We start from the raw sequence: 22445 nt of genomic DNA on the forward strand, positions 1-22445 counted from the left end.
GGATCGATATAATTATCTGCAGGGAGGTGATTTTTTTATTTGATTATCATCCTTATTAAAAAAAGGTCCAAGTCTTTAATGCTGCCTGAGTGTAATTTTTTTAATTGTTACTCAGTCTGTAAACCCTAGTAATAATTATTTATATTTTCCTCATTTTTTACTTTATAACAATTTTAAATGCTTTTGTTTGTTTAATTTTTTTATAACCTTAATATTTTAGTATGATGGAATTTAGATTTTCTATTTGTCGCCGCGTACTTTTTTAGATTTCTGTTACAAAATGGGTTAAGTACACATTTTATGTCGACTGAGCTATTGTATCCTGGTGTCATATAACGTCTTCGACTGCTTAAGATCATATTTTTCCTCTACCTGCTTTATGTTCAATTTAAACCGCGGGGGGGGGGGAGATAGAGAATACGCTGAAAGCTAAAACTTGTTTGCTCGAGTCGAATTAAATTTCTTCTCAATAATTCAATTTTAAGTTTCCGAGTATTATTTCTGTTGAGTTATTTTCCAAGAGAAATAGAAGCAAGTCATATCAAGTTGTTTTAAGAATCACGATAATCTTAACATATTTTAGCATGCATATTTGTGGAAAATATATGCGTTTGTATAAAGATTTTTCTTTTTGTAGATTTTAAATTAATTTGGGTTTTAACAATTAGGACAGGGTTCGAGTTAATTTTACTTTAAAAATAAATTCTAGGACATTTTTGAGGTCATTTTACCGTTAAAAGATAAATATTTTTTAATGGTTTTGAGTTTATTTTGTTCTTAAAAAAAACTCTAGGACGGTTTCAGTTAATTTCTATATTTTATTTTAACATATTGAAAATTCTAGGAAGGATTTTCTATGATGATGGGCGACGATCAGCCTAAAATGGAGATGTCTAATGGGTTCCACGATCTGGATTCTGAGGACACAGACTTTGAGATGATCAGTAATCTCGTAGATATCGTCCATCCTTCATTTATCTCCGTCTCTCAAGCGGGTTCGAATCCTTCTCTCTACTCAGGATCCAACGGATCTATTCTTGCCTGTCACAACTCCCAGACCGGGGGTCAACCAATCGTTGCCGGTGATTATGTCGAAACCGTGCTCGAGGGTCTTGCTCCGGATGAGATGAACTCTGATGATGAGGAGGGATACGTCAACATGAATGGATTTTATGATCCCCAACCAGAGATCATCTTTACTCCGGACGAAGCTGAGATCTTAAAAAATGTAGTGGAAAGTCACAATGAACGCTACCGATCTGTAAATTTTGGCGAAGAACTTATTAAGGTAAATCGAAGAGTGCAATCTAGCCTTACTTAACCTTAGCAAGATATGTACCAAGTACTTGAAAGCTGCCTCCGCGGGGCTAAAGTTTTTTTAGATTCGTCTGGAATCATTGGCTCGGACGCTTTTAGGGTGGAAGCCATAGTCGAATTCCCTGAAGTTTTGTAATTTTAATATTTTTTATTTTAATCTGGAAATAATATGAATAATTTTTTTAATCTGAAAATGATTTGTAGGAAATGATTTTTTGTTCGATGTTCAGCATTCCTGTATCAACTCAAGCCGCCATTACTGGTTACAGGTACCATACAATAAATCATAACCCTTTGTATTTATCAAGACTAGAACTATTATAAATCTAAAAAATGTTTCCTAGTAATATTACTATTTTAGGTTGATAGTCGAGAGAATTACGAGGATTGCAAACCATCAGGAAGCCTTCAAGCAGCTCTCCAATGAGGATCAGGGTGCTCTACTCAAAGAGAACGCGAACCTGTTAGTCAGTCTCAGGGGAGCGATCTTCTTCGACTCTCAGAAGAATGGAGCCCAGCAAGTTATGCTCTCCATGGGGGAAGGTATGTAATCACAACATCTTTCCCAAGGTCAATAATTTTCTTGTGCTAATCGGAATTAAGGTTGTATAATAGGTAACTCTCGATTTGCTCGAATGTACGGAAAATGTCGTCTCCTAAGATAGATTCATAAAAATCTAATATGACGTCACTCTCGCCTTTAAAATCAGTGACGTCATACTAGGAAACAATATTTTCGGTACATTGGAGCGCATCGAGAGTAAGTAACCTTTTTTAAGAACTTTGATCAAAATCGAACGTTTAAGTTAATTCCGCTTAAATATTCCGTGGTGGTCGCACACGGTAGGGATAAAAATTTAAGGATCTTGTATTTTTCGAAGTCAAGTTCATTTGTTTAGTAACATATTTTTCTATCCTGTAAGATTGTAACTTAACATTGTTTATTGTCTGCAGTTAGAAAAATTCTTTTACATTTATATTTTTATTCCATAATAAGTATTTAATTTAATTTAATGAATTGATTTTTTTTCAGCAATTAAAATTAGATTTATGTTGTAACTTGATAAAATTATCTGTTGCCCAGCATTTGATTCATCTATTAATTTTTTTTTGTGATGATTCATCATGTTGATTTCATGCATGATTTTATCGTATCTACGCGTCTTGTGAAGTGTGCATATCTTGTCCTTTCAAATATTGTATAGAGGGGGGGGGGGGCAAAACTTTTACTATGAGTTTGATGAATCAAATCATTGTATATTTCTACTTAACCCTCCTAAAAATAAGAAAGGAAATTTTTAAAATGACAGATGAAAAGAACAAATTAAAAAGTAGCTATGTTTAATATTTAGTTGAATTAAAACAGGTGGCATGGATCAAATTTCGTCGTTTTGTACGACGCAAGGCTTTAACTATGCCAGGCTGAAAAGCCTTGATCTAGAAGGGATTTTGATTGCATACCCTCCATAGGTCAAGGGGCTATTGGACACCTCCCTAGCTTCATGAATTGTTAATTGAAGTGTGAATTGCATTGTGAATTGAATTGTCTATTGCATTGTGTATTGAATTGTGAATTGAATTGTGAATTTAATTAAATTTAATTATTTGTTTTGCCGGCGGATAAAAAGAAAATTTTATTAAGCTAATCAAATTCTTATTCTCTGTTGTTCAGATGACATACAGACGATAGAGAACATGTTCTCTAAACTGTTGAGGGAGGACACCATGAAGCACATCGACTACAAGACCTTTAACAGCATCCAGGCGATCGGCCTCTCCCCCAAGGAGGATCGATATAATTATCTGCAGGAGAAAGTTGGAAAAGTTGTAAGTTGCATTTATTTTATATTTTTACAAGGAGAGAACATGGAAAGGTCGTTATTTTGGACAACTTTCTTTTGACATTTTAGTCATATCAAAATAAAAGAAAATACACCTCATAGATCACAAAATCTAAAATAGGATATCAATTAGATTATAAAATCAAAGATAGGACATCTCATAGATTATAAGATCAAAGATAAAACATCGAATAGTTATCAAAATCAAAGAAAATGTATCTCATAGATAGCAAAATCAAAGATATAACATCGAGATAGCGAAATCAAAGATTGAACATCTCATAAATAACAAATCAAAAATAGAACATACATGAGAGATTTAATTTTTGAGGTAATGTATACTTCCAAACTAGTTTCTAACAGTAATAAGTAAATAATTCAATAATTTGATCGTAAAATGTTAGCTATCTGTAGAATAAGGTTAAATAAATATATTTCAGCTGAATGATGAGACCATATCTATTCTGTTAACATATACTGTACTCTTCTCCCCTGATTTCTGTTCTCTCACCAACAGTAGGGAAGTTTACCGAACTCAGGTAAACACACGTTATAAGGACTATAATTGAAACCAACTATGTGACCCTTTATCTTGTTATCCATATCTGATTCGCAACAATACCTTTACAAGGTTTTAAAGGTGTGTACCGCGAAGAAACTTAGTATTTTTATTTATGCATATCCGATCTACAACGGTACCTTTACAAGGTTGAAAGGGTGTGTATCGTTGTGAATCTGTCATGACCATCTTTAAAGGGAGGGTCACTTGAAATTTCACCATAAAAACTTTCAACTTAAAATTTAATAGTTTTTATCTTTTAAATGGTTCTCTGTTTAATTTGATTTTTTGTTTAGTCCATGTATCTGAAAATGCTTTATCGGTATATATACTCGAAACATCCACGGCATGCTGCGCGTTTGAAGCTGGCAAACGTTCTCGATGTTATCACGTGCATTCGAGAAATGGCGGAAATTAAGGAGCTACGCGCCATCAACCAAAATTTACGAGTCAATTTGTAGGAAGATGAGTACAAAATATGTTGCAGCTTTTATAAGGTAAAGACATTTCCGATGGTGCATCTTTTGACCTAATCACATCCGCTTTACTTCGCTTCTGACCTGCTCGCACGTGGACATGTGGCTGCTGCGCCTGGTCCAGTAGGCTGTCCTAGCCGCGGCGCTCTGTCTAGAGATTGTCCGAACCTAACTCTTACATAATACAAAATAAACAGCTTTCGTAGGTCTGAAAGTTAGTTGGTCATATGTTTAGTAGATGGGATGTAATATAATCTTTCTGAACAATGTTCTTCTTATTTTGGAATTTTATCAAGTGATTAAAATTTTTAGAGTAATCTTTTAACGTATAAACAACGTATCATTTACTCAAATTAGAAACTAGAATCATTGGAAATTTTATAAAAAGCTGGTTTTAAGGTATGCAACAATTTTCATTTAATCCCGCCGGAATATTTTCAATGAAAGATACTTTGAAAATCTACAAAGGCAAAAAAAATCCGCAAGCCCTCGGGTTTATCATTGAATCCTCTCAGTAAATGATTCATTGATTAACATTAAAATGTTTCTTTAAAACATTATTGCATCTGAGGCTCAAATTGTTAAATTGCATTTTTTCAATTTTAATCGGTCACTTAATATTTTTTTTTATTTTAAACTTTTTGTAAATGTTCAAAGAAAACTTTAGCTTTGAATAAACCATGGATATTGGATAAAGTACGAGTTTTTGTCATGTGTTTGAGAAGAAAAAATTTCTTGTGCAACGTTTTGTGAACGTTTTTTAGTACGTGAAGGACGGATTTTAAACACTCCAGTATTGATTAGACATTAAATTAATGCAAAATCACTCATTTTTATGTTATGGTTCATCTTTTAGTTTTTACCTTACAGATAGTATATATTAAGCTTACACCTTTGATATTTTTAGAGTTTTAACTTGGCTCCTGAGCAGATGGAACTTCTTATTTCTTAATCTCGACAAAGATGCCGGTATTTTATTGTGTTAATGTTTTAAACACGCCTGTTTGCTTTTCATTCAGTACTTCATTGATTTTATAGACAGGGGGAGCGAACGTATTGACCAATGATGAGATAATTCGCAATCTTAACTAAAGTAAATATGTAGAAATTTTTACGGTGATCACTGATCATTCTCTAAAAGTTCTGTAATAAATTTAAATATAACATCTCTTGTTCCTTCTGTAAAATCTTTGCTTTAATTAATTTAAGAACCAGATCTTTGTCATTTGGGTTTTACTTTATTCGACTAGTTATGTAAACAGTTTTTTATTTCAATGATGTTGAAAATAGTCTTAGCTTTTAAAATTGTTAGTTTTATGTGTGGATAAACCAAGGTTGCTCTGGATGCGCTCTAATGTAGGTAAAGGCGACTTTTTTTAGCAATGAAGAGAAGACACTAATACCTCATATGACGTCACTGATACTTAACTAAAAATCATCACATTTTTGAAGCTAAGAAAATGCAATTCTAATATAAGTTTTCATTTTTTGAGTTTGTTAATAAATAGTGAGCCGCAAAATTTTAAAATAAGCAGTGACGTCATATGAGATATTAGAGTTTCCATTATTATAAAAGTCGTCTTAACCTACATAGGAGCGCATTCAGAGTATCAACCTTAATATACAACGTTGTTATAAAATGATCCTCAATTTACCCTAGGTTTGAAAATTGTCAGAACAATTTGTGGCAAGGTCCATTTAATTTGAACCTTCACTTGTATTGATTAATGGAAAAGGAATTTTCTCTAAAATGTTGACTGTAACTTAGTAAAAAAAAAATTCAACGATTTTTGACCATTTTCGTATCCTAGTTTCACTACTATCAAAGCAAAGATTGAGTTAGAATTACTTCTGTATATGACTATGAGTGTTAAAAGGGGTCAAATGTTATCTCATTTGATGTGCAAACAGAGTTTGGCCCCGTCCTTACATAGTTATTCTGGACCCTCCCCCCTCCTATATTTTGCTTGGCAACCTCGCGTGATTATACTACGGTGGTAGGTGATTATATCAATATAATTAAGACAAATATTTTATGTAAGTGTAATAGTTAACAAGATTTGTTTGAATTACAAGCATAACTTATTAAAGAGAAGCTTTTTTAATTGACAGCTTCTCTTTGTTTCCATGTTTTTTTTGTAGAAATGCTGTTTAAAAGCTTGATATAAATCTAAATTTAAATTGAACGTCGTCTTCATTATATTGATATGATCACCTTCCACCGTGAAAAGTCAAGAAACGGTTCAAATAGATGGTAAGGGGGGGGGGGTCCATGGAATCTTCACTCAGTTGTCGGAGTTTAATATTTACTTGCAGAAATATCATTCTTAGAAGTTTATATTCCTTAAAAGTGCACTAGAGCCTTTATGTATTTTTTTTGCCCCATTGGGTTCAATTATCAGATATTTTGACCCAGCTCTTTTTATCATGAAAGAAATACAAATTTTGATAAATTTCAGTTCACTCTTTTGTTTCCCTGAAATCATCTTATAGAAAGGTTATGTCATCATAACCATAAATGTTCTGTACTAAACATGTATACCTCGTTTGCGATGAAAGAAAAAGTGTGATAAAAATATAGATTTTATTGTAATCGTATATCTGTGTACCCAATACAATACATAATGTACAGTACAGTGCTATCGCCTCTTGTTATTTATCAACGTACGTGCAACAGCTGTTAATGTAATTAGGAGTTGTTAGCTTTTCCGAATGTTAAAATCTGTCCAATGTTAGAATCAATTTGTCGTGAGGTGTAGCTACTGTATTTTATTTAATATGTATTTTGTTTAAAATGTCCAAATATAGATGAAATTATAAAACATGTTTTGGTCTCGAGGTTCGCGTTGATTTGAAGGAAAGCAAAAATATTTGTAATGTACTAAGATTTTAAGAAGCTATTGCGTACTTTATCATTCTTATTCACTTCATCGTGGATATACTGTTATCATCGTGCTATAATGTTAAATTAGCCGTCATTATAGCACGTGTGCTATAAAGTTTTGATTGGTTCCCGGATATTCTTCAAAATATTAAGGATATTTCTAAAATATTTTTTTTATGAAACTATTGTGTACTTTATCATTCTTACTCACTTCATCGTGAATTTCATAATGACCGTGCTATAAAGTAATCATCGTACTAAAAAGTTAAATTAGCTGCATATCAGCACGTGTGCTATTTTCGCCCAAAAATTTAGGATATTTCCAAAATATTTTTTTTTCAATTGAAATGAAAATAAAATTGAAATTAAATTTTGACTTCTGCTTTGTTTCAAAGGTTATTTGATCTAGGAACAGCCATTGAATTAAGACAATTACATAAACGTTTTGGGATTTAAGTTATCTCTATATCTCGAAGGTTCTCGCCTATTTAGATTATATTTTGTCACTCGCTAAAGCTCGGGACAAAATAAAATCTAAAAAGGCTTGAACCTTTTCGAAAAAAAGAACTGCGAACTAAAATAACATTGTTATAAATTAGTATTATTTTGCTACGTCTCTAAAAACATGACGGTAGGAAGACGACCGTACAAAAAGGTAAACGACATTTTGGAAATGCCAGGACTAGAAGATTTTGTGGTATTGTTTAAAAAATGTTTGTAAAATATCGGTTTCTACATTATTTTATGCTTAAAGCTGCACTGATTGAAAAAAGTTAGCATAGAATGGGTTGAATGCAAGACTGACGAACAAATGATTGTTAGTTGTAACGAATAAGAAAATATTATTATTTAACAATTTGTATTCTGTTATAGATCTAATATATGATCTTTTTTACACTCGACCAATTAATTTGATAACTTCCAAAAGTTGATACCTTCAAGCTAATAATATTTTCTATTTATTAGCGTTGAAATTAGTTTGATATCTTAAGCAAATAAAAGGCAGTTGCCATTCTCTGTTGCGCGCAATGCTCCGTGAAATTCCAAAACAGAGAGGGGGATCGAATTTTGTAGATCCAGAAAAATAATATCTGTGGAATGCTTGCGTAGAGACTGGCAGCTGAGGGAGTCTTAAATGAAGACATGTGGCCGCAGCGCTCGGCCCCCTAGCCTGTCCTAGCCGCAGCGCTCGGTCCAGAAAGTGTCTTAGCCTAATCTAACCCTAAAATAATACTAATTTTTATTTATTTTTCTGGATCCACAAAATTCAATCCCCCTCTCTCTGTTTTGGAATTTCACGGAGCATTGCGCGCAACATAGAATGGCAACTCCCCAAATAAAACGTTAAAGCTTTTGCTAGGATAACAATTCCAAGGCCAAAACTACCAACCTTTATTTCTTTTTACATACAGGGTGTCCCACGAAACATGACTGTAGCAGGACGACCTGAGTGTCGTCTTTGATCTTGGAATTTATTGATGTCACAATTAGTTGTTATTCTTGAAACAATAACCTGGCATTTCCAAAATGTGGTTTGCTATTGTTGTGAGTTCAACATTACCGGAGACATTTCGTTCAGATTTCAATTTAATCTAATCTTAAACAATTCAAAATTTTCATTAATTGTTATCATTATGTATGATGCGTCCGAAGCAATTGGTTACAAATGAAAAACCAAACTGCACCTTTTTGGAAAAAAATTGTAAGATTTTCTGATCGAATTGCAGTCTTTTGTTCTTTCGCATAAGTCGATTTACATGGTGTTTTCTTTAATTCTAAAATTTCAAAAAACTTATTTTTTAAAAAAAATTTAAGATTGCAAAAAAGTCCTGAGAAGCTTATTAATGGACTTTTATATAATCCGTAAAGAAAATCTGGGAAATAAAATTTTTTTAATTTCACCAAAAATTATGTTTTCTGGAGGGGCGGACCAAAAACAACCCGAATTGTTTAATAAATGCAATACATAATGATTTAACCTATGCTGTACTGTACCAGAGGCATAAAATTACAGAATTAAAAAACACCCTGTACAATGCAAAATATAACATATGTTCCAGTATGTAAAAAAAATCAATTGTTTAAGTTTGCAGAATTCTATTGCCTCAATTTCAATTTTTAGTCCAGACATATTTAAGATATGTACGTACACTGTACAATGAACATTTACGGTAATATCAAAATTATCAGTATTTTCTGTCATCCAAATATCGAGCTAGAAACCAAAGTACGACAATTATCTATGCAAAACATCAAATTCAGGAAAATCGAATTCTAACTGTAACATCAAGTTTATGCTATAATACTAGAGTTGACAAATTATTAACCCTATCTCTGCTGGGGTACTTGAAAACCAGGATATGCTGGGGGGGGGGGGTCAATTTGACCCCCCTCTAAATCCCATGTTTGATGTCTAAATATGACAAATGATACATCATTGGAAAGCTCTTGTGCTCTACTTTTAGAATCTGCAAACAAATTTGCAAATTTGTAAAAATTGAATTTTTTATCGCAAAATCAAGTTATATAGTAAAAATGTTTGCAAAAAAAAATTTGTCAAAAAATGAAAAATTATACATTTTTGAAAAGCCGTTGACCATGCCATTTCAAATATGCAAAAATTTTTGCAAAATTTTAAATAACCTGATTTTTAATCAAGAAAAACTATAAATGTGCAAATTTCCTTTGACAGGTTGTTTGCAAAAAATTTGCAATTTTTTTTCGCAAAACTTGTGCAATTCGTTTCCTTATGTCAAAGGCTTTCCAAAAAGCTAAATTTTATCAAAATCTGAAAGTGGAAGTGGGTCAAAACAAAGATTTAGTTTGTTACAGGAAAAAGCAGTCATTCAGGCAGTGTGCCTGAGGACTCAGGCAGTTAGTATTAAAGCCCGGTTTTAGGCCTAAAGGGAGGGCTTTGGGTATGTAGAAAAAGTTAGACAATTTCAACAGCCTCAGACCAATACTTTTTGAGTTATGTAAAAAAAACTAGCAGGAATAGTGTTAAATAATCTAGTAACATAAATTTCAAGCTAATATTACTAGTTCACGACCCAAATTACAAAAAAAAAAATTATACTAGCCCTTGCCTCACTCGGTATCCTGGGCCCATATTTCAACACCCCTTTCACCCCCCCCCCTTGAGAAAATCAGGGTTACGGGGGCCTGTTTCAGTCCCTTGACTGTGTTTATTTTCCTACAGTATATTTTATATATACTTTGCTTGTCCGTCTGTCTGTCTGTTTGTTTGATTGTAACCGATTAACGTCTAAACGACTGTACTGACCGGGCCCAGATTTTGTGTGGGACCTCACAGGACCCCAGGGAAGGTTTATATAATATCAAAATTAAAGAAAAAAATGTGCAAATTTATAAAGAAAATTCGCCAAAATTTAAAATTGATTTTGAATAGCTAACTTTCTGAGCAATAGTTAAAGCTAAATTATTTACAGCTTAGTATAGATAAATTTTATATTAAAAATTTCTATTTCAATTCACGCTCAGTGGCTCAATGTCAAACTTATTTTTTGTTTTTCTTTCTTTATGCCGGTCCATTAGATCTTTCTAAACAAGGATAAATTCCAATAAATTGTTTTTCTTTTCTCTTCAAAATATTTTGAATATCTATGTCTTCCTGAAAGGTTTATATAAAATAATTATTATTATAATTAATATCAATTATTTACCAGAAAACTTTGGAATATGAAGACGACTTTTAGACTCAAGTTGTGATTTTAATTAGTCAAAAAAAAAGCACGAGACACCGTAATTATGCAGTGTCAACAGACCCATTTCACTCAATAAGTAATTTGATAAGTCATTATACAGGGTGTCCCAAAAAACATGGGGAATTCAGTGACGAATTCGATATCGTCTTTGTTATGAATTAGCATTGTAATACCTAATTTCAAAAGCCATAATATTATTATGTCTGCTAGAGTTTATTTAATGAAAAGGGTAAAAGACTGAAAAGATGTGTCTATAATTTCTCCGCAAGATGAACAGTGAATATGGACAAGTTTACTCTGTTTGTATACATGTAATTTCTTGTTTTACTAAGTACAACCGGTTGCAGTCAAAACATAAACAAACAAAATGTAAACATAGCAGACGAAACTCTTACAGATTACAGCTTTCTCAGTAGGTATCACTATACTAAATCAAAGAATTATTCATGAAGACGATATCGAATTCGTCACTGAATTCCCATGTTTTTTGGGACACCCTGTAGTAAAACTATTTACTTGATAATATCAAATACACAGAAGTATTGCTTTGATGTCGTCTTTCTAATCCACAGTTAGGGGCGGTTACAGGATTTAAGTAAGGGGGGGGGGTTGCTAGATTTATTTCGGAACGAAAAAATCCAGATTTAGGAACGAAAAGACGCGGCGAAGCGAAATTTTTGTTGACTTTCCTGTACAGCATTAGGTTTTCTTTCCCTTAAATGCTATTGAGAAGCTATTCTGAAATATCAGGGGAGGGCTACGCCCCCTGAATCTGTCAGGGGGTTGCGAGGGTCCTGCCGCCCCCCTGTATACGCCCCTTTCCACAGTTTTCTGGTTCTCTCTGTACAAATATTAATTCCTGTTATTATTTACGAATATCAATTTTTTTGTATATTTATAAATATTAAATTTAAATGTTTATTTTTTTTCAATAATTTCAATTAACGAATATCAATATCTGGTATATTTATAAATATTGAATTTCAATAATATTAATTTACGAATACCAATAGCACGAATAGCACACGTCAAACATAAGTAAAATGTGAGAATAAAATCTTACATATGTTCAATCATAAATCATTTTGAGCTTTTGAATAATAAATCTTCTTCTCTCATATTTGTGTGTACAAATCAAATAAGAGGAGCTACGAGGTCGCAAAGTTGCACCATTAATGTTGCAAGAAATTTATGTTCTCCTTCTGTCTAGTTCAAAGTATTATCGATATCTTACAACATAAGCTTAATCTGATCTTTATTAAATTACAAAAAACACTATTAAAACATTTCATAATTTTTAAAGTTTATTATAAAATATTTTTTAATAAAACTACAAAATTTTACATTGTTATTAAATTAAAGAATAAGCATTTTATAAAGCCATTTAAATTTTAGTTTATAGAAAGAAACAAACTGAGAACTCGTCTCAAACTCTAATTTTCTAATCTCTATATCTTTACAATGCAACCTGATGGTGTGCACCTTTTATACCTTTTATTTACCAATTGGGGTGGTTTTACATTTTGAAACAATTAAAATAGATTAGAACTATAACATTTTTAAGTATTAAAAGAAAATATCAAGATTGTTTGAGAAGTCCAAATTAAATATTTTAAAAATAATATCGAACCTGAAATTATAGTTGCAGTGTAACAGTAAGATTGTTCATGTATCTGATAGCTTTGGTTCAGTTCTCTTTTTGAACTTGTTCATGGTCCTATATTGTTTTTTTTTTCCTGTAAATGTTCTTTTGCTGTATAATGTTACTGTTATTGTTAACTTTCATCTTTTCTTATTAATGTCCTTTCTCTTGTTAATATATTCTGCTCATAAACCTTTCTGTTTTAGGTAAATATTTTAGTTTTTTAATTCTTTTGTTCTTGAAAATATATCTTTTTCTATAGCTTTGTTACTTCTTTATAAGTTAATTGTTCTTATTCTGTATCTTTTAGATTCCCTTTTCTTTTTGAAGTGCCTGTTTCGCCTGTTTCTGTTTTATTTCTTATTCCTGTTTTAGATTCTTGATTCAGATTCTTGGTTCAGATGCCTGTTTCAAATTCCTGTTTCAGATTCCTGTTTCAAATTCAGGTTTAGATTCCTGTTTTAGATTCCTGTTTCAGATTCCTGTTTCAGATTCCTGTTTCAGATTCCTGTTTCAGATTCCTGTTTCAGATTCTTGTTTTAGATTTTTCCTTCAGATCCCTGTTTCAGATTCCTGATTCAGACTCCTGTTTCAGATTCCAGTTTCAGATTCCTGTTTTAAATTCATGTATCAGATTTTCTTTTGGACTTTTTATTCAGATTCCTGTCTCAGATTCCTGTTACTGATTCCTGTTTCAGATTCCTTTTTCTGATTCCTGATTCCGTGCTCTAGGTTCCTGTTTCCAAGATCATGTTCCAAGTTCCTGACCCAGGTTATTGATTCCAAGTCCTGGTTCCAGGATCAAGTTCCAAACACCTGTTCCAGGTTCCTGGTTCCATTAATTTTTAGGTTCTTCTTTCTGGTTTCTGCTCTAGGTTTCCAGTTTCTAGGTTCCTGTTTCGAACCTATTTCTGTAGAAGCCCTCTCTCTCTCCTAAGTTTATTATCTAGTTCTGCCAGCTGCCGGAGAAATCCATCATTAGGTCGAACATCACGGTGCTTTCGGACCTAGACAACATAGCAGGGTTGTTAGCAGGAATACATAATCATAATATAATGATATATTCAGTGTTACATATATAGTACATGGTGTCCCAAGAAAAATGACAGTGGCAAGACGACTTTGAAATAATTTGCGACATTTATTCGTAAACCAAATTTTGGAGGTAAAATTCTAGAGCTTATAGTCACCTTTAGTTTTGGCATTTTCAAAATATGGTCTGCCTGTGTCTGTGGTCTGTCAGAATTTCCGGAGATTTGAAAACTTTTGTTCATATTTCGACAATTTTGGTAATATTGTCAGACAAAAAGACATACCACATTTTGTAAATCCCAGGACTAGAAGAATTTTCTGGTTATTGTTTCAAGAACCATACATGGGAAAGAAGTTTGACGACTAAATGTCTCAACAAAATTCAAAGATCAAAGACGACTTTCAAATTGTCTTGCAACTGTCATGCTTTGTTGAACACCCTGTATAACAATATAATAACATTTTTAAATCTTTTTTTCATCAATATCTACGAACAGTCTGGACTGACTTTAAAGCGTCGCCAGGTCTTTGCTCGAAAATTCTTTTATGAATCGCATAGACAAAAATAATTTAACCCGTGAAGGTACTTGTTCTTAGCTGCAGATGCAAATACTCGGCTAAAATCCAGAGCGATTTTCACGTCAGCTCTTGCATGTTTTATTTCCCAATACGCACCCCCCTCGCTCTTTTAGTCCTCGAGGATGACAAATATATATCCTCATCCTGATAGATTAAACAGTATATTGACCTCTGTTAGAGCCTCTACAGCGGTCATGTTCTGCCTAAGCATGAGGTATGCCAAGACACAGGTTGAACTTCGAGACATTCCCATCTGGCAGTTTACCAGAACACAACCTGATTCAAAATTGTCATTATTTAAAAATTGCACGCAACTGAGCGGAAATGCGAGCAACTGTTCTTGGAGTTCTTGTATTGTGCGGAAATTACAGGGCCATCAATTGCGCGCAAGTAAAACCCACTTGCGTTAGAAATCCTAATTGAATAGCATCGAATTAAACTTTTCTCTTCAAAATGTTACTTTAAATGTTAGTTTTGAAACTATTACAAGATATAAATCTGGCAACTAAATTATAAAATTATTCTTTTTCTTCCTCTCCCCTCCTTCCTCTATCTACTTTCCCCCTTTTTTTCCTCCTACTTTTCCCCCTCTTTTGTCTCCCTTTTCCTCCTCATCCTTCTCCTCCTCCTCACCATACCCCACCTCATCCTTCTCTTCCTCCTCCACCTCGTCCTCCTCCTTCTTCCCCCCCAAGCATCCTCCTCCTCCTCCTCCTCCACCTCCTCCCCCTACCCCACCTCATCCTTCTTACCTCCACTTGAAAGCGCTTCGTCAATGAACTCCGCGACCTCATCGAAATGCATGGCAATATTTGTCTGGGCCACATCCAGCAGCTTCAGGCCCTTATACTTAATTCCAACAGGTTTATAGTAGGCCTGATAATAGAAATAAATGAATAAATTTTTAACAATATTATTTCATTATCTTGAATGAAGGCTTTGAAATAGTAATTAGTGAAAGTGAATTTAGATACTTAAGAACTATGAATTGTAATCTTCGTTCTTTCTTTAAATCAAGAAATGAAGATTAGGATTTTTTAATTTTATCCTACAAGATAATTCGTAAAAGTTCAGGTCACATTTTTAAAATATATAATCACAAAAAACTAAATTCTCAGCGATATCCAGGGGCTTGTGTAGGGGAGGGCTTAATCTTTTTTCTTTCCAATAGATTTCACTGGTCCAGGGGGGGGGGCTTTTTTTGTAATTGATGAACGAAATGGAAATAGTCAGCGTAAGGGAATAGATAGTAATTATTTACTTAAGATGATGATTAATTCTCCAAATTCCCAAATAATTTTCCTTTTATAGCTTAAAATCCGAATTTAGCTTACCGCGTTTGTATCTACAGTGGCTTGTTTTTGACCTTCAGCTGTATTTAATACATGGGTCACACCAACCTTTTTCAGGTAAAACGTGTTCTTAGCGGCTCCCCTAAAATAAGATTATAAAGTGTTCTTTTTTGTGCTGTACTTCTATAACAATATATTCTATGAAAATATATTCATATATAATCTCTACAAAATAGATAAGTAACCAAATTTTGTGTTCAAGTTTTCTGTTTTGCTTTTTCTTGAAATATTTTGCATAACTGAGGGAACGATAAAGTCAAAGTGGATTCTTGATAATCTCTCAGAAATCTTTGTGTCCGAATTGTTTCAGTGTATTAAAATACAAAAATATAATTGTTGACCATAAACCTGTCTCCTAACCGGCCAGTCAAGTCGTCTTTACTAGCCCAAATCCAAACCAAATATTTCTCCGACTCTACCTATCTTTCCAGACAAAGGAAAAAATCGAATCAGTGAAACGTTTACTAAGTGAAAGATCAAATCCACAAATAACTTTGCAATCAATAGTTAATTCCACTTTAAACAAAAAACAAGATTCCAAATGTTTTAAACTATTCCATCAAAACCTGAAATCCTTAATCACTCCTTTTTACTCCGACACGGAAAACTAGTAAGTTATACTTTTAAATATCAAACTCCATTAATACATTATCATGTCTTTGATTATTTGCGACTACTGTGTCCGAGTTAAGGAGCCTTATCAACAAATCAACAAGTCCGCCAATCGATTAATCAATTGGCAAATGAATCAACCAGACTAACAGTCTATTATCAGCAAAGCAGGCCTGTTGTTTACAATAATACAAATGTTTTGGTCCTTGGATGGTACTTCAATTTATCACAGATTTAAAAGTACCGAAAAAGCAAAACAAAAGAATTAAAAAAAAATTCATTTGAAGTTTAAAAATGCATGCTTATCCCCAACCTTTCCCACACCCCAGAGTCCATTAACTCATTAATTCAAGTGTTATAAACAGATATATTACAAATATATTTAACTTATGTAAATAATTTTTTCAGCCTTGAAATGCTCGGGCAAATTCCCCTGCCTAAAGAAAAGTGTTTCAAAACTGTGAAGAAAAATGTATCTCAAGATGTATCTAGGTGTGGGGTGTGGACCTTGACCGATTTTTACAAAATAGTTTTTTATTTTAGATTTACAGGAAATAGACGATTAGCAAATATCTTAAATTTTCTTTTTCAACGCTGTATTTTTACTCATTAAAACGAGAAAATTTGCAGAAATTTTAGAAAATGTAAAAAATACGCTGACATGCGGACAGGAAGTTTCATTAAACAAATTGTGTGGTGCAGGCCGGAAGGAGAAAGAAATGCACAACACTTTTTAAACTATATCGTTTATATAGCAATACATATAGAGGGATTAATTTTTCCAATAAATCCCTCTCTATATTTCTATATTTCTATGGTAAAAGCATGGTTCTAAAACTATCAAATTCAACGAATAAAAATAAAAAGTCCGAAAATCAATTAAAACAATCAAAAATGCTGACATTCAATTCAGTTGGAATTCAACGAAAATTTTCTTATTTAAAGGGAGTGATCGCGAAAAATGAAAGGGGGTATTGGCTTACGGCGAAAAATAATCGCTAATAATCTTACTTCTATTTTTTTATTGTTTTTTAAAGTGATTATCTTACGATACGAGTCAAATATTGCAACTTTCTGAATTTGCATGGACGCTACGTTCCTCAGTATAAGACGTTTTTAACAATTTCCTCCTTATAGACGCAACTGAAGTAAGATTAGTAGCAATCAATAGCGATTATGTTTCGCCCTAAGCCTATACCCCATTTCATTTCTCGCGAACACTCCCTTTAAACCCTCTGAACGTTTGAAGTACTGTTCTAGGTATTATTAAAAGTCTTGACCTAACACTAACCTTTAGATTTAGGCATAGAGTTTAATCATTTTTTTAAATATTCAATATTTGCTGTCTAAATATGAAGGGCCCTTTAAAGTTTACGAAATCTTTAGTAATTCAAATTTGTATCTACTATCAACTTGTTTTTATGGAATTATAAAAATTTTTGTGAACTCTGATAAATAATCTTCTAAATACATCAGATTACAGTTTTTACTCTTGTTAAATCGTAAGTACAAGTAACTCTCCCATGCAAAGATGACAATATGCCCGATTAACAACGCTACCCTTAAAAGCTTTGTCTGATCAAGTATGAATAGTTACATTTGCGGTTCTTCCACTGTTTTGATCATATTAATTGGTTTCTAGGGTATCGTATGTAAATCAGGCATTGGCATATTTTCATGGGGGGTCACTTATAATTACGCATACAATTAATACAATCCTTTAACAATAACATGCATGATAAATATTTTCAGCTGATGATTTTAGTCGTATTATTTATTTCATTTATTAATTATGTTGTTTTTATTTAAATACTACACTGAATGAAATCAAACAAATTCCTGAAAGTTTTTTTTTTTTATTTTTATCCTGTAAATTTTATTAAATGCTGCAGTGTTGACAAATTATGATGTTTTCCAATCTCTCACTCTAATAAATGCCATTTAAAAACTATCTCATACTCCGCCGATATTTTTGCAAAAACTTTGTCAATGTCAACGTTAGCAAAATATTTTAAGTGCTCTTATTCGGATTGATTTAACATGGTGGCCTTCATTCGAACATACCGCAAATACAGCAGTTGTGAAACAAGAACTTTAATTCGCAACATTCTTGTGTCGTCCTAGCTGTACTTTCTGATCTTTAGAATGTTTGTTACAAGCAAAAAATACAAGAAAATATTTTACTTTGAAATATTATTCTTTTACAAAAATAAACATAACAATAAATAATGAATTTTTGTCTTTTCAAGGTGACACACATATCATAAATGTTAGAACTAAAAAAATCACGTTTTTAGTTGATATTATATTTCTTTGTTTTCTGCTTTGAAGGGCTCAGTTATAGTTCACAATGATGCCACAAACTCTGCTTTTCTAATCTAATCTTTATTTTTTCAACCCAATGACCTAAGATGTTTCAAACTATGAAGTTTGATGGATTAATCAATCTATTTTTGAAAAATCAAAGGTTTATACCATCAGAATGCAAAGATATAGGGGTTAAACATTTGAGTTTAAGGACTTAATTTCTTTGTAATATATGGGACTTAAATATTTTAGCAAAAAATTAAAGTCAGCTTGATTTTATTTGTATTTTTTGTGTTAAGTTAAATTTTATGTAATAAAAACAAAACAATTGAGTCTTTGCAACAAACTCTGGTTTTCAATCCCTATATCTTTGGAACCAAATATGGCAGATCTTAAAAATTTCAAACTATGAATTCTGATAGATCAAGTTTGAATTATCAAAGGTTTACACCATCAGATTGCCAAGGGATTAGAAAGTTAGAGTTTTTGGTAACGACTCAATTACTTTATGATTAAAGGTGTTAGACAACCTCCTCATGCTATTAAACTTTCAAACATTACAGATTTTAGAAATTACTATTGGGATATTATTGATAAGTAATTGATAGACCAGTTTTTGATCATATATTTCCGGTTTAAACTGCTTTAAACTTGAATTTAAAATTGAGTTTTTTCAAGACGATTTCTTTTTGAAAGATTAAAAATATATCTTGTTAACTTTTCATGTATCATCTTTCAACGTCTAGTTAAAATTCCGAAAAGTAAAAATTGTAGATAGGCAAGGTTTTAAAACCTCTAAATTTCTAATAAATTAAAGTAAAATGTGCTCTAGGATATTAAATGGTGTAAAGAGAGATGTGTGAAAAGTAAAATGAAATGTTGATCTGTAAACTAAGATGAGTTTTCAGCCCCAGGGATTTAGTTTCTGCAATATTTAAAGGTATTAAAGGTACAACAATTATCCGCCGGACAGTTTTACAGGATAAGGTTAACTAAACTGCACGTACAGATAGAGTTGTTAATCGTTTTTGAAAACGATCGGAAACGAAGGGTCGTCGTTAACGATCGTTAACGAAACGACGAATTTTATAAAAACGACCATTAAAAAAACGAACTTTTAAAAAACGATCGTTTCGTTTTCGATTTTTCGTCGTCGTTTTCATAACGAAACGATCGTTTTTCAAAAGAATGAAAACGTTAACATCCCTACGTACAGAGCTGTCCACAAAGGAAGATACTTTAAAAACGCTTTCTAGGTTAAATTAAGTTTCCTGCCTTAAATAGTCTTTTTAAGGCTTATAAATGATTTGACGGAAAGAAAGAAGTTTTTAATTGCAGGGAATCAGGGATTATGAAAAAGACAGAATAAATTCCGTACAGTGGTCTCTGAAGTCTTATTCTCTATGGATAACCCTGTATTTGAAAAATATGAGAAAAGCTTACTTGTCGCCAACATGTATACCAGGGAATACCTCATCAGATATATTTCTACAGTTTCCTGGCATCTGTACCAACAATACTTTAATCATTCATCATTGTTTTAGTCGATAAGTCATAATAGTAATCCTCTTTAAGCTCAACAATCCATAATCTTTAAGATTTAGTACAATGCTAAAAATGTTTTTCTTAATATTTTTTTGTATTTTGATTAATCCATAATCTTAATACTGTTTGGTTGAACAATCCATAATCTTAATCCTCTTTTGTTCATCAATCCATTATCGTAATCCTCTATGGTTTAGTAATCCATAATATTAATTCTATATTAATTCTTAATTATTAATTATTAATTATTCTTCATCATTTTTAGTTCAACAGTTCATAATCTTAATCCTCTTTAGAGATCAACAACCCACAGTCTTAATCCTCTTTGGTTCAACAATACATCATCTTAACCCTATCTCTGCTGTGGTACTTGAAAACCAGGATATGCTGGGGGGGGTCAATTTGACCCCCCCCCCCTCTAAATCCCATGTTTGATGTCAAAATATGACAAATGATACATCATTGGAAAGCTCTTGTGCTGCTACTTTTAGAATCTGCAAAAAAAATTGCAAATTTGCAAAAATTGAATTTTTTATCGCAAAATCCAGTTATATAGTAAAAATGTTTTCAAAAAAAAATTTGTCCAAAAAATGAAAAATTATACATTTTTGAAAAGCCTTGACCATGCCATTTCAAATATGCAAAAATTTTTGCAAAATTTTAAATAACCTGATTTTTAATCAAGAAAAACTAAAAATGTGAAAATTTCCTTTGACAGGTTGTTTGCAAAAAATGTGCAATTTTTTTTCGCAAAACTTGTGCAATTCGTTTCCTTATGTCAAAGGCTTTCCAAAAAGCTAAATTTGATCAAAATCTGACAAGTGGAAGTGGGTCAAACAAAGATTTAGTTTGCTACAGGAAAAAGCAGTCATTCAGGCAGTGTGCCTGAGAACTCAGGCAGTTAGTATTAAAGCCCGGTTTTAGACCTAAAGAGAGGGCTTTGGGTATGTAGGAATTTCAACAGCCTCAGACCAATACTTTGGGGGGGGGGTCAAATTGACCCCCCTCCCCCCCAGCAGGAATAGGGTTAATCCTCTCTGGATCAACAATTCATAATCTTAATCCTCTTTAGTTCAAAAATCCATAATCTTGTTTCTCTTTTGTACAACAATCCATAATCTTAATCCTCTTTAGTACAATAATCCATAATCTTAATCCTCTTTAGTACAACAACCCTAAATCTTAATACTGTTTGGTTTAACAGTTCATAATCTTAATTCTATTTGGTTAATGAATCCATAATCTTTATCCTCTTTGGTTCAACAATACATATGCTTAATCCTTTTTGGATTAACAATTCATAATCTTAATCCTCTTTGGTTCAAAAATCCATAATCCTGATTCTCTTTAGTACAACAATCCATAATCTTAATCCTCTTTGTTTCAACAGTCCATAATCTTAATCCTCTTTAGTACAACAACCCTAAATATTAATCCTGTTTGGTTTAACAAGTCATAAACTTAATTCAATGTGCTTAATCCTCTTTGGAACAAACCTCCATAATCTTAATTCTCTTTAGTTCAACAATCCATAATCTTAATCCTCTTTGGTTGAACTATCCAAAAGCTGAGTCATCTTTAGTTCAAAAATCCATAATCTTAATCCTCTTTAGTTCAACAATCCATAATCTTGATTCTCTAGTTCAACAATCTAAAATCCTTATTCTCTTTGGTTAATTAATTCATAATCTTAATTATATTTGGATTATTAATCGGAGCAAGGTTAGAGTATAGAATGCTGAAAGAGAATTTGTAAATGATAATCCATAATCTTATCATATTTGTTTCAACAAGCCATGTTATATATTAACACTAATAAAATTCTGTCGTCAAGTAAAATAAAAGCTAAATTACACAGAAATAAGAAAGAATACTTGAAAAAGTTACAGAAAAAATATAAAATATTGACATATAATATTCAATACAAAAGGCCCAGGCCAAGGTTGGCCAGCTTCTGTCAAAGCATATATACCAAGGCATTCTAGACTATGCAAAGGTATGCTAGCCTATGGCAAGGCCTGCTAGCTGTCGAAGCATACTAGCCCATGTCCAGGTATGCCAGCCTAAGCTAAACCAAAAATACTGGGCTTTTAAAAACATAAAAGAAATCATAAAAAGTTATTCAAATAAAGTATGTATTCCTTATTTAGAACTAGATTCGAATCTTCAGATACAGCAGCCAGCAGCAACGCGTCGGTCAACGTGAACTCGTCAGGTTCGTATTTACACATTGTGAACAAAATTCAACATATTTACACGTTCAAAACACTTCTCTACTCTACGAAAATATCAATTTCAAATATTTTATTTGAAGTATTGAGAGAAAGTCAACTTTCTAAAAATTTTATTAAATTAATTGCGTTTTAAAAAAATATTTGTTGGTTATTTTTTTCGAATTTAAGCAAAAATAGGGATAAATCTTTGAAAATTTGAAAATTTAACGATAAAACTTTGTGATGAATATATTGTTCTTTTGATTTTTAGCCAAAAGTACAATCAATATTGAAACAAAATTTATTAAGAAAAATTATAAGTGTAAGAAATACGTGAATTTGTAAACAAAACTCAATTCCT

At 32.2% G+C, this 22445-nt stretch overlaps 2 protein-coding genes across 17 annotated transcripts in view; one reads left to right on the forward strand and one right to left on the reverse strand.

Annotated features, from left to right (window-relative positions):
- The window catches only part of LOC111699122 (uncharacterized), an 11780-nt gene extending 4951 nt beyond the window's left edge, over positions 1-6829 (forward strand). The window contains exons 5-14 of one of the 16 annotated variants that reach the window (XM_023469779.1): positions 845-1288; positions 1522-1586; positions 1679-1860; positions 2990-3144; positions 3599-3697; positions 4014-4214; positions 5101-5162; positions 5506-5553; positions 5788-5853; positions 6005-6829. In XM_023469779.1, coding sequence (XP_023325547.1) covers positions 845-1288; positions 1522-1586; positions 1679-1860; positions 2990-3144; positions 3599-3697; positions 4014-4178 — 1110 coding nt within the window. In that variant the 3' untranslated portion in view covers positions 4179-4214; positions 5101-5162; positions 5506-5553; positions 5788-5853; positions 6005-6829. Of the gene's footprint in view, positions 1-844; positions 1289-1521; positions 1587-1678; positions 1861-2989; positions 3145-3598; positions 3698-4013; positions 4215-5100; positions 5554-5787; positions 5886-6004 lie in introns of all 16 variants that reach the window. The other 15 variants (XM_023469763.1, XM_023469771.1, XM_023469755.1 and 12 more) reach the window with 15 other exon arrangements.
- A 5931-nt stretch (positions 6830-12760) lies between these two features.
- Positions 12761-22145, reverse strand: LOC111699400 (dual specificity protein phosphatase 3). The gene is made up of 6 exons (XM_023470077.1): positions 22013-22145; positions 19770-19831; positions 15390-15489; positions 14808-14931; positions 14225-14331; positions 12761-13451 (listed from the first exon to the last, which is right to left on the reverse strand). The coding sequence occupies exons 1-6, from the start codon at positions 22100-22102 to the stop codon at positions 13350-13352; spliced, it is 585 nt and encodes a 194-aa protein (XP_023325845.1). The 5' UTR covers positions 22103-22145; the 3' UTR covers positions 12761-13349.
- Between the last annotated feature and the right edge of the window lie 300 nt (positions 22146-22445).

The sequence above is a fragment of the Eurytemora carolleeae genome, unplaced genomic scaffold, assembly GCF_000591075.1.
Source record: "Eurytemora carolleeae unplaced genomic scaffold, Eaff_2.0 scaffold25, whole genome shotgun sequence".
Taxonomy (NCBI): Eukaryota; Metazoa; Arthropoda; class Copepoda; order Calanoida; family Temoridae; genus Eurytemora; species Eurytemora carolleeae.

What these genes read in the sequence shown, in the direction of transcription:
- LOC111699400 (XM_023470077.1), bottom strand. Translation starts at nt 22,102, where the DNA reads ATGTGTAAATACGAACCTGACGAGTTCACGTTGACCGACGCGTTGCTG. An exon ending in GGTATACATGTTGGCGACAA is followed by an intron (nt 15,490 to 19,769) that starts GTAAGCTTTTCT and finishes ATCTTATTTTAG; the next exon opens with GGGAGCCGCTAAGAACACGT. An exon ending in CGAAGCGCTTTCAAGTGGAG is followed by an intron (nt 14,332 to 14,807) that starts GTAAGAAGGATG and finishes ATTTTGAATCAG; the next exon opens with GTTGTGTTCTGGTAAACTGC.